This window comes from Pygoscelis adeliae, unplaced genomic scaffold (genome assembly GCF_000699105.1).
Source record: "Pygoscelis adeliae isolate BGI_AS28 unplaced genomic scaffold, ASM69910v1 Scaffold286, whole genome shotgun sequence".
NCBI lineage: Eukaryota > Metazoa > Chordata > Aves > Sphenisciformes > Spheniscidae > Pygoscelis > Pygoscelis adeliae.
The window spans coordinates 7858135-7869472 of NW_008825076.1; the positions used below are offsets into that span (position 1 = coordinate 7858135).

The 11338-nt window shown below is 41.7% G+C and overlaps 2 protein-coding genes across 2 annotated transcripts in view; both read right to left on the reverse strand.

The window, feature by feature from the left end:
* Window positions 1-508, reverse strand: part of RPS21 (ribosomal protein S21) — a 4855-nt gene extending 4347 nt beyond the window's left edge. Inside the window, 1 exon segment of the mRNA XM_009326880.1 lies at window positions 348-508. Coding sequence (XP_009325155.1) covers window positions 348-508 — 161 coding nt within the window.
* Window positions 509-1591: 1083 nt separating this feature from the next.
* The window catches only part of CABLES2 (Cdk5 and Abl enzyme substrate 2), a 28812-nt gene continuing 19065 nt past the window's right edge, over window positions 1592-11338 (reverse strand). The window contains exons 2-9 of the mRNA XM_009326881.1: window positions 9838-9930; window positions 9035-9112; window positions 7430-7538; window positions 6631-6796; window positions 5758-5861; window positions 5260-5366; window positions 3731-3935; window positions 1592-3245 (exon numbers count right to left, since the gene is read on the reverse strand). Coding sequence (XP_009325156.1) covers window positions 3105-3245; window positions 3731-3935; window positions 5260-5366; window positions 5758-5861; window positions 6631-6796; window positions 7430-7538; window positions 9035-9112; window positions 9838-9930 — 1003 coding nt within the window. The 3' untranslated portion in view covers window positions 1592-3104. The remainder of the gene's footprint in view (window positions 3246-3730; window positions 3936-5259; window positions 5367-5757; window positions 5862-6630; window positions 6797-7429; window positions 7539-9034; window positions 9113-9837; window positions 9931-11338) is intronic.

Consider the following 11338-nt stretch of genomic DNA (forward strand, 5'->3'; position numbering starts at 1 on the left):
ATCATGGGGCGGGGGGGTCCCCCCCCACCCCGGGCCGCCCTTCGTTGAGTGCGGGTGATGGCGCCGTGAGCCTGAGGGGCCTGACCGCCCCGGGAGCGACCCTGAGGGAAAGGGAAGGACCATTGCGAAACAAGACGAGAGGTTACAAAACACGTATCAAAACAGTTTTTATTTCACAGCATCTTGTTTTCACAAGTTCATGGGGGGGGGGAATAATGGAACAGGCTACAGCGCAGACTTTTAAATAATGGAGTAAGACAAAAACATAACAGTACTGTTTACATAAAAATGTACAGCCTCTTATCAAAAGAGCTCTCCGCGCCGAATCAACCCAGCAGCATCTTTACACGGTTCCCAGCGCCAGACCACCCCCGCGCATAAACCAGCGCTTCGCCGCAAAGCGAGAGGAGCCGGGCTGCGAAAACGTAAAGCCGGCAGGTCCATGTATTATTTTGGGTCCCACTTTCAGTTTATTAATTGGTAACGTAGTAATAGTCCTTTGCCACATGGTGGCAGCTTTTAGGTGAAAAGATAAATATTCCCACACAGGACTGCAAGCTACACTCTAGAAATAGAAAAATCAACACATACACACACACACGCAGTACCGTATCACCGCAGAAGGACTGTTTCTGCACACATACCAGCGTACAAGCCGCAGACTACGCCTCTGGACAGCATCGGCCCCGAAGCCACGCTCTACCAGAAACACGGGCGCAGCGTTTGCTCCACCGCGTCGTTTCTGGCCTGTGCTCCAAACAGCTTTTGAGCTCAAGAACACTGCATGTGCCCAAGCCAACCTTCAGACACCATTCTGTAATTTAATGCTCCTTATCCTAATCTGTTCTTCTAAAAGAGAAAACAAAAGCTTGCCACTTCATCACGTGAAACCATAACTTCTGGGAGTGTAACTCCAGCCCAAATGCCCACTGCAACTAGACGAACTTCCACTGAATAGAGACCGCGAAGTGTTGCGAACCAAAGTGCGTTTTTTTTTCCTTAGTGGTGAGAAAGGAAAGTGAAAGTGATATTTGTTAAGAAGTTCCCAGAGAAAGACATTTTCTGACTTCATTCATACTAACCGAAGCGTTCTGCTATTTCTGGAGATACCGCCTGAGAAATTTCTTTGCTCAGTTCTACCTCTTTCCCCTAATGACTTTAGGAAGCGGTGGACCACTTCAGTTGTCTTCACCACTGTTTGCTAATTCGAAGGCTCGTTATACACTAGATGTTTAGTACATCACTATTTCTTGCATGCAAGGACAGTTATAGTCAGTAGAAAGTTTAACTAGTAGGCAATTTTTTAAACCTTTTGGAAGGTAACTGGCAAGCTAATCGTCTAACATTAGCTACCATCTCACTCATGGAGACTGGAAAGTCCTGTGTTAGAGAGAAGTCACAAGCATATTAAATTTTACACAAATAACTTGAAGCTACATACAGTTGGACACAGTTACAAAAGATTTGATAGTCACTGTAATTATTATATATGAAAAACACATTTCAAGCCCTACTTAAAGAGGAAGGGGCTCCAGTAAAGTTTGTTGCAATTCTAATGAAGCAAAATTAGCTTCAGATGAAACACAGCTGAATAGCAAACTCAGCTTTGTTGTTGCCTACAACCAACATTTAATACAAGGAACAGGAATTTACATTACTTTACACATCAGATAGCAGGTCCCTTACCTCAGGACGAGGTCTAGTATTTCATTTAGGAGGCAAACTTAAATTACAAATTTCTCAGTCATAATAGCCAAGCATCAGTTTTGTTCCTTGCAAGTGGACACAGCTACTTGTATCATAATATTGCTTCAGAAAATAAACCCAAGAGCCAGTATCATGGAAGGTTCCACATATAACCAGAGTTCATTCCCAACCCGGACATTTTAAAAATAAATGAAGGAATAGCCAATGGTCAGAGAAGTTACTTAACCTCTGCGTAAGCATCAGAGCGCTGCTGGCCACCAGCCGTTAAGCGGCTGTTCAGATGTGCAACAAATGCCAGTTTTATGAGGACCATCACAGTGACGCAACGCTTGGAAGAACGGAGTAAAAAAGTAGCTTTTAAATATTGAGCATGCTTTGTTTCATTGGCTTGGTTTGGCAGCAGTAGCTCTACTGACTTAAGTATTTGCTCAGAGCACGCAAGACCATATGTAATACAGTCATACTAAAAAGGTGCTTATTTCAGACTACGGCACACAAAATCATAAGTGATACATTTGACAGCAAATTGCTCTTAGTCAAGCGCTCATCTTCCACTGAAGAGTGAATTAGGATGGCAATCGCTTTGCTGCAGCTACCTTGTTCAACACGTGGTATTTCATGACAGATTTTTTCAAACGATCTTTCCTTTTTAAATAAACTGTATATTTTTAAGGTATTAATAGTTAACTAAATTGGAATGGAGTAATTTCAATCTTGCTACTTATACATCTATAGTATAGTAGAGAATAGATGCCCTGTGTATCATTAGTGCAGATATACTGGATTTGTTTTCCTTATATGCAAGGCCAATGCAGGTAAAGAATAAATGGCTATACAAATTCAGGATTCCCCACTAAATAACATAACTAACTTAAAAAGCACTGGTACCAGACCAGCCAGTTTTAGGCACATCTTTAAAAAAATAAAGTATGCATTTCATTAATGTAAAAATGCGAGAAGATTCTTAGAAACATCTGAACTTTATGGTGCACTGGAATGGAAGTGATGCTTCCTTTAGTTTCAAGGAATACAATAAAGGCTAAAAAAAAAAAGAAACAATACCATAGTATTCTTCACAGAGAAGAACAGTTTTAGTAAAACCGAAAAGATAAATAAGGAATAATAAGCAGCCATGACAGCTGACTGGTGAATATTTGTGCTTTAAATGTCCAAAAGAAAATAAAGTTCAATAACTCTTCTCGTACCATCCCCCAGGCTTGGCATACGTGTCCGTAATGCACACCTCAACAGTTTAATAACGCACTGCAGACTTCAAAACTAGCTGCAGCCATGGCAGGATGCACACAGCGGCACAGAAAGACCAGTGGCAATTCACCAGCAGCGCTCAGTGATGCGATCCCCAGCACCACTGGATGTCAGCTGGAACGTAGCTTTGGTTAAGACTGTTGTGTGAGCCGTCTGTAATGAGGTAAAACTTGGTTTTCAGGAAGATAGAGAGCCAGTTCCAAAGCTACAAGGACGGTGAATTCAAAACCAATGAGATCTCTTCTGTTGAATCTGAATCGCTCTTCTAGTTTCTATGACAGTAATTGAAAAAAAAAAAAGAAAAAAGGAGAGGGGGAGAAAGAATCAGTTAATCCACAAGGTACCAACGCACTGTTACATTAAGTCAGCATAAAACAAGAGTCAGTGAAGCATGGCCAGAGTGTACCTACAGAATCAAAAGTGTTGCCAGGGATCAGACAAGTAAACCAGCTTATCAGCTCAGCTGTGACACCCACACAACAGTTACATATGTTTGCCTGAGAAACAGTAAGTGCAAAAATAACCTCACTGTAGGATCAGTAGGACATTAGACTGCACCAGTCAGGTAGTTTTAAAGAATTAAAAAAAAAAACCCAAAACATCAAGGAAGAGCCCTAATGAGGCATAAAACTGACTGAAAGAGCTGGTCTTCAATGCAAGCATGCACTGCTGAAAGTCTTGGCTTTAATCTGTGTCTTGTTCTATGAGCTAGAGGGAAGGTTTTGACAACACCTGAAACAAGTCTCATAGTACTTACATCTATAAGGTGTTTAACTTCATGTTTCCTGAGATCACTGCTGATCTTGGCTGCAAGCAGAACACAAGCACCAGCACACAGTTTGCGGTTCTGTTTGTTGAGTTTGCCTTGGAGGACAAGCTTCTCAAAGTAAACATAAGCCATGGAGACAGTAACCGGCTCCAGACTGCACTCTTCACTCAGGTTCCGCATCTCTCTCTTTAAACTGGGAATAGGAAAAAAGGCACCCTCTCAAACACGGCAGCTTTTATGAAATGCTCTAGAAACACTGCAGCATGGGAACTCAGAAGAGCATACGGGCAAGACTCCTATTTGGAAAACCACGGCAAGTATTATCCTAGACTGAAGAAGCCCAGCTGGCAGCAAGCTGGAGCTGATACACAAACTGATTTACCGTGGCTGACGACATCTACTATGGAAGAACAGTTCCACATCTGCCCATAAACACCAGGGGCTTAGCTGTCCCACTGACACACAGGCTATTGCTGTATGGGTCCCTCTGGTCTCCCGAACTGGTTAGTGATTCATATCATAAGACTGAACCACCCTGACCTACAGAATACCACATCAAAGCCGTGCGGATCACAGCAGTTGCTGCGTAGGGACCTGCCTACTACACACCTCGCGGAAGAATCAGGTCTGTGGGGGAAGGCAGACTGGTTTACACACTTCCCACAATGGCTGGCCCTTCACTTCAGCATACAGGCAGACTTTACGGTGGATGCTACCTCTCACAGCTGCCATCCATGCTACACCTGCAAGAAGATACCTGTGCAAGCACACTACTCAAAACAGCTACAAAGAGGAGTATGCAGGATGCTGGCAGAACACACTCTGACTGAGCAAGCCTTCCACTCAGTTGAGAGTTACACATAGCCCCGGTGATTCAGCAGAATCGTGTTTAAGCCAGCTATTTCAGAAGGCCCCAATTGCATTAACCACCGTGTAATACCAGCAAGATTACAGCTCTCGGAAGGTGCAACAGTGCATCTCACCGACGAGCAGCCAGGGGCATTTCCTGGAAGATGAGGAATTCTGTGTGGCATAGTCCTGTCTTCATGAGATGCTCTTTACCGAGACTCCCCAGACCTAACGCTCTTTATCCTAGAATCTTGTTGGAGTCCATGATCATCAGTGAGTCTGGTAATCGAAAGGCAAAAATAGCCAGAGGGTCCAGAAAGGCAATCCGGTTAGAGTGGGACTGCACTACAGCCAAACAATCAGGTTACAGGTATTTGTTTCAAGGCTAATGCTGCTTCACTGTTAATTGGCTATGAGTGTTAGTACACCACAGCTGGTGAAACAAAACCCTTTTAGGCTGAACTATGACAAGTAACTGTTATCCTTTCTCAGCATCCTAAACATTCCTGTACAGGGCTGTCATCCTACAGTCAGCTCAACTGGCAAAAAATTAGTGTTCAATCATATATACTATTAATAGATCTAGTATTTGCTCCATACAAGTGGAAGATAAAAGCAGCCTTGTACAGCATAGAAGATGTTCTCATTATTCAATGCTTGTTTCTTACCTCCTAATTTTGCTCAGTGTCAACTTGATATGAGGAAACTTCTCCCTAAAGGTTTCATTCATATCCTTTTTAAGGTCCGAGGGTTTCACATATTCTATGACTGTAGTCTGAAACACAGGAAGCAAAATTTATCATTTCTCTTGTGAACAGTACTGACAGCCAAACTCGTCTTCCAAAGACACTAATGCAAAGACAAACTCGGGTTTTATTATTCACAATTTAACACTTCTATAGTGCCCTGAGCAATAGACATGTTGAATCTCAACCACAGGCAAAATCTTAAAAAACTAGTAAGCAAATGGTTACAAGAAGCAAATGACAACATGGAGATACATGTCAGGTTGGTCCTCAACAAGCTGAGCGTACAAGCCCAACTATTTGTATTTTTCCTAATCAATTCGCAGAAAGCCACAACTTTCTCCTCCTAGAGGAAGCTCTTTATAGGAGGATCTTCCAGGCACTCACTCACTTTTCTGTTCAGGTATGCCAGTCACTCACCATGTAAGAGGCAAAGATGAGAACACGTTTATGTTTTCCACAGGGCCATTGAGGATCATCCAGAAGATTTGGATCATACTCTGCGGCTTCCCCAGCTTCACTGCCTGAGTGGAATGAGGAAAGCACAACACTGGGTCACAAGATACAGACCTTTAAATTCCCTGTTTCCTCTTTAAAAAAGTTTTCTACCAGCAAACATTAAAATTGTTGGCAGACCCCATAGTACAGGCAAACTGCAGCTACAGTCACCTGTTTGCATTCCATGAATGCACCAGTCAGATATTAGAATTATTAAAAACCCACAAGCTCTTTCTCCAGCATGTGCCTGACGCACCATTTTAGACTTAGTGCAAACTAACAGTTTGTCATCCACAAATATGCACAGAAAACAACTGCACAAGACTGAATTCTTCTGCCTATACTCTTATCTAGCAGACAGCCAAGCTGTCAGGTTTGTTCTTTTACAAGAGAAGGGATTCTTGTCACAAACTCTTTGGCTTATGCATTGTTACTGTGCTAGAAGGCAAGGAGGACCACCTGTACCCATGTACACCAGATGTTTCTTGTTGAGTAATATAAAACTTCACATTTCCAAGGAAGCGGCTTTGCACTCCTTGAATTGCATAAGCAGAACTAGCCCAGATATACAGAGGACATAAAGAATGTGTGCAAGCCTCAGTCTTAAGGCTCATTGTTTATACTTCATTAACAAGCCTTCTTTGCTAGGCTGTGCCGAAAACAGTCTCCTTCCAGCTGCAGCACATCCTTCCTAATAATGCACTTTACCATTTGCAATTGTTTCAGACAAATATATTCCTTTTATGTTCTTCTGCTGTGTGCACAAGGGGTGACAAAGCTGACAGCTGTCCTTACCAATGTCTGTTCCTGCTGGTATCGTCTTTGCTGTCACAGGTTTATATCTTGATCCAGGAAGACTCCGTGAAGCACTAGCTCGACATGAGGGAACAGCACTATGGCTGTCAGCTTTGCGAACAACTAGGGCATTGGTCGGATACAAGAATTTTGCATAGGACACAACCTTGAAGAAGAGAAAGTTGTAGTAGTTATAGGGGAAAATTTATGGAGAAGCTTATTTCCAGACATCTAGGATTTTCCAGCTCAGAGAGTCCCCTGGAGTTTTATTTGGGAGTGGGGACCTTGAAATTATGGGACAGAAGGAAAGGGAAAAGTTGGATGAGGAACGCCTTGCTTCTACAACTTCAGTATGGAAGCGTTGTAGAAGATTTGGTGGGGTAGCAAAGAAAAGGGGAGAATCACATCAGTAAAATTCTGGCAGCATATAAATTTAACTAGAGAGGTATAAATTTTGCCCATATTTCTATCAAAGCATCATTCACATGTTGCCTGAGATACCAGAGCCAAATCAATTCTCCAGAAATGGAGGCAGAACCGATCACGGGCTTCAACAGCCTCCTCAGAAGAAGCTTTATCACAAGCCAAACATTTTAAACTTCAAGGATCAAAACAAACTTCCACTGCTCTCACTTAATTTACACAGTGCTTTGCCATCCATAAAGTGATTTGCCCCAGCACAAAATGGTCCCAGGGTGAAAGCAGCCAGCTTACCCACCCACTGTCCCAGGCTCCAGTCAGTGGTTTGGTCATTGGCATTACGGATCAACAGACAAAAAAAAAAGAAAAAATTCCTTACCTTGCCATCAGCACCCAGCTCTACTCCTTCCAGTCCAAGCACCATCTCAGTGGAGACTGAAACTCCCCCAGAAGGATGTCGTTGCTTCTGTCCTTCCATTTTTAGATCACTAAATGCAGATAAGAAAATGCGCTACTGGAAAATGCAGCGTAAGTCCAGCTTCCTCTATGGTAAACACAAGGTCCATCCACTAGCTACAGCCACCACCACCAGGTCAGAGTTCTATGAGAGCAGTGCAATCCCTCAATCCCATCTCCAAGAAAGCATTAATTTTTAAGTACTCCTTTCAAAACGTAGAGATGTTCATTAACTGAAGAATCAGATTTCATATAATTTTAACTCAAATCTGTAACAATATACCTGGCAAATGTAAACTTTTTTAATATGGGCTTTCTGCATAAGACCATACCATTCGTTAACACACTAACGCTCAAACACTTAACAGTAAACATGATTTATATTACTAGTTTTCCAGGATTAGAAACTTGCCTTTCAATTGCAATTTGCCAACCACTGCGCACATAAGCTCAAATTAAGAATTAAGGCTGCTAGCAGAACTCTGCTTCAGCAATGGCAGCATGCAGCTTTGTCACCTATATTCCAATGCGAAAAAGCAGCTTTCACTTAAAGAACTGCATTGCCAGCTTACACACAAGCAGAACGACACAGTGCTCAGAACTGCTCTAAAATAGCTCCAGTGACCTTGCTTTTCTATGAAGTGGGAGAATATTTTCCCATCAACTATTTTTATGGCAAGCGTATTTGCATACAATACAATTCCCACCACTAAACATCCGTTTCCTTTGTCCATAAGTTATGTACAGGACACAAGTGACAACACAATTGTTTTGCCAAAAGCGGATTAGAATAAAATTAGTGTTTTCTATGGTATACTTGTAGATCACAGACCTTCACAGAATCAACTTAGACTTCACAAGGGACTGAGCAAAGCTGCAGGGAAATCCAGTTAGCAGGTTTGGCTTCTCATAAGTGATCATATTGACAGCTCTATACAAAAATGTAGTACAAACACTAAAAGCAGTTTCAATCAGTCTAAACTGTTCCTGTTCTTAGACTGAAAATAGTGACATTCAGGCCTTAGAGCTGAAAAACAGAAGAGCATCTTAAACTTGTTTAGATGTAACTTCACTATAAAACCTTGAAGGTTTCCAGTGAAGGTGGCAGCATCCTTCTCTGATGCTCTGTATGCTTTTTTGCTGACACAATTGTTTGTTGCACTAAAGACAGTTGATTTCTGACCACTTTAGGAGCATAGGAAATCCTACACAGCAACAAATCACATCATCTCTTCAAAGTTGTTTTCAGGGATTTCACAGGACTGGAGTGCTTTAAAATGTGAATAAACACATGAAGAAAAGTCTACCTTTTCCACTATTTTTCTCTTGGAGTTTGAATGAACACTGACACTGTGGCAATGTCTGATTTTACTGCTCTGATAGCAAGGTCTTGTCCTTACACATAAACAGTAAGTTAAGTAAGTTCACCTGCTTCAAAACAGGAGACCTACACCAACCACACTCATTTAAAAAGATCTTTTGCAAACAATAGACCAGACATTTCACAAAGCAGTTAAAGATGACTCACCTGATCCGTAAACTCTCCCCATAAGGTAGGATAGAAAAAGCCACACACAGTGTTCGTTTAGCACAGATTAACACTATCCTGTAAGCGGATGGGAAGAGGTCAGGGTAAGAATTAAGGTTCAGAAGTTACAAAGCAGTTTTTTATGGAACATGAACACAGAACTCCTTAAATTGCTCTGTAAGTTACACAGATACTGCTATGGATTTTATATTTTCAGAAAGCAGCACAAAAGCAGACGTTTCATTCTGACCCTGTAGGTCCTTAGAGCTGAGTTCTGTATCAAACCCCAGCATTCAGTACCTGCCATCACCTTGGGAGCTCCTCAAAGCAGATACTTGTCTTTAAATATATATCTATATTTATGTAATTTTTACATAAACCGTATGAAAAAATGTAGATAATATTTTACATTTAGATGAAGTCTCACACCTCTACTAATAACAAATATGGCACCCCCTTTGTCTTCTGCCTGGCAACTATGAGCCAAGAATTTGGCTAAACCAAGCCATTCTCCTTACATCCTCCTCAGCTCCAATCTCTCTGTGTGATAAGAAGGATTGTTGGAAGAGAATGATTTAACCACCTCAAAGCAGGATGGCAGAACCATCAGAATATTGCTGCAGATGTAGCAGATATGAGCACCTACTGCCTTTAATAGAAGTGTGTATAAAATTAACAAGACCCCAAGGACATCACCTTATTCGCACTGACATTAAATGGCCAATTGCATTGAACTAGAGTCTACTGCTGAGCACATCCTATTTCACCTGGGAACAGAAGGCACCTTGATCTCCAGAAGTTACCTGCTGTTCTTGGTGTCATATTGCCTCATGTTCTTGATGAAGTGCATCTTCTTCAAGCTTTTGTGTCTTGGAGACCCAGATATATGCCTGGTTCTGCAATTATAAAAAAACAACACCACCTGTTAAGTGCTCTGAAAAAGAATCATGCCAGTTGTATGATCAGATGGCAGCACTAGCATGCAGGACCTCAGATATTGGCGTGGAAGAGGGTGGAGGGAGGAGAGGACTGCATGCAACGAGTTGAGATTAATGCTGCTTTTGAAAAAAGTACCTTCGTACACTGGCATATTCCACTATGTCTTCTAAAAAGTCTAGAGAGCAGCGCTGGGAGATAAAACGCCTTCTGTAAAATGTACAACACCACGAAGAGTGAACAATATTAGTTCATGGCCTCTGAGTTTATGAACTGCAACAGATCTATGAGCTCTTAGGACAAACGGCAGGTTTTTTTGGATTTTTTTTGTTGGAAGAAGTGCTTAACTAAGAGTTTCAACTTCCTAAGAAGGCCAAGAACTTGTCTCCCCCTCCAGGACCCTTGAAGTACATATTTATACCAACTTCATTTACAAGAGCATTTGTATCTTCAACACATAAGAACACCTACCTATAAGTTAAACACCGAAAAAGCTTCCAAATAATAATTCAAAATCTTACAAGAAATATTGCGAAAAGCCCCCCCTCATCAAGGCAAGGGAATAAGTAATTTTATATCAATCTATGGACAGATACAGGTATATCTGTATGATGACCGAACATCTGCGTGTATTCTCGATTCGGAACACAGTTGTCTCCAGCTGCAGGAGTCGGCAGACTGAGAGTCTATGATGGTAGCTCAATAAAATTGACAGATCTCTCCGGAAAACAATAGAGAGGGCTATTAGAGGAAGCAAAGAGTATTCGGTACCCATCTGAAATCCCAGAATGGAAGATGCAAGGACAATAATAGTAGGAATCATGTGAGTTAGTGGAACAGTAATAGGATATTACATTTAAGCAAAAAAATAGACCTTGCCAAAGTAAGATACATTACTATTGTCAAAGTCAAGATGTTCTTTGTTGGTAGAGATTTACAAATGAATTGTGAAGCTATGACTGCAATTGCCATAGGAACTACGCACTCAGATACAACTGCCACCAGCAAAACACTGACACTACAACTATCAGATTCCGTATTTTCTGCTTTTGTTTAAGCATACGTTGTGCTGCATTTTTAGCACAAGCTACATGCATTCAAGTCCAAGGTTTTCTTCCAAAGTGACATAGTAACTCAAGTTTTACGCTTACGACCATGGAAGTCAATGTAGAAGCAACATACCAGACAAAAGCAGCAGGACTCCAGTTTGACGAGATCTACTTTTGGAAAAAATTCAAACTTTAAGCTGCATCAGAGCTCTGGCACCCACGAGCGGCCAAACCGCTCAGACAGACCAAGGCCAGGCTCTCATGCCTGGAAGTTAACATCCAACACCAAAGCTAAAAGCATGGCACCTTGGGGTAGGGG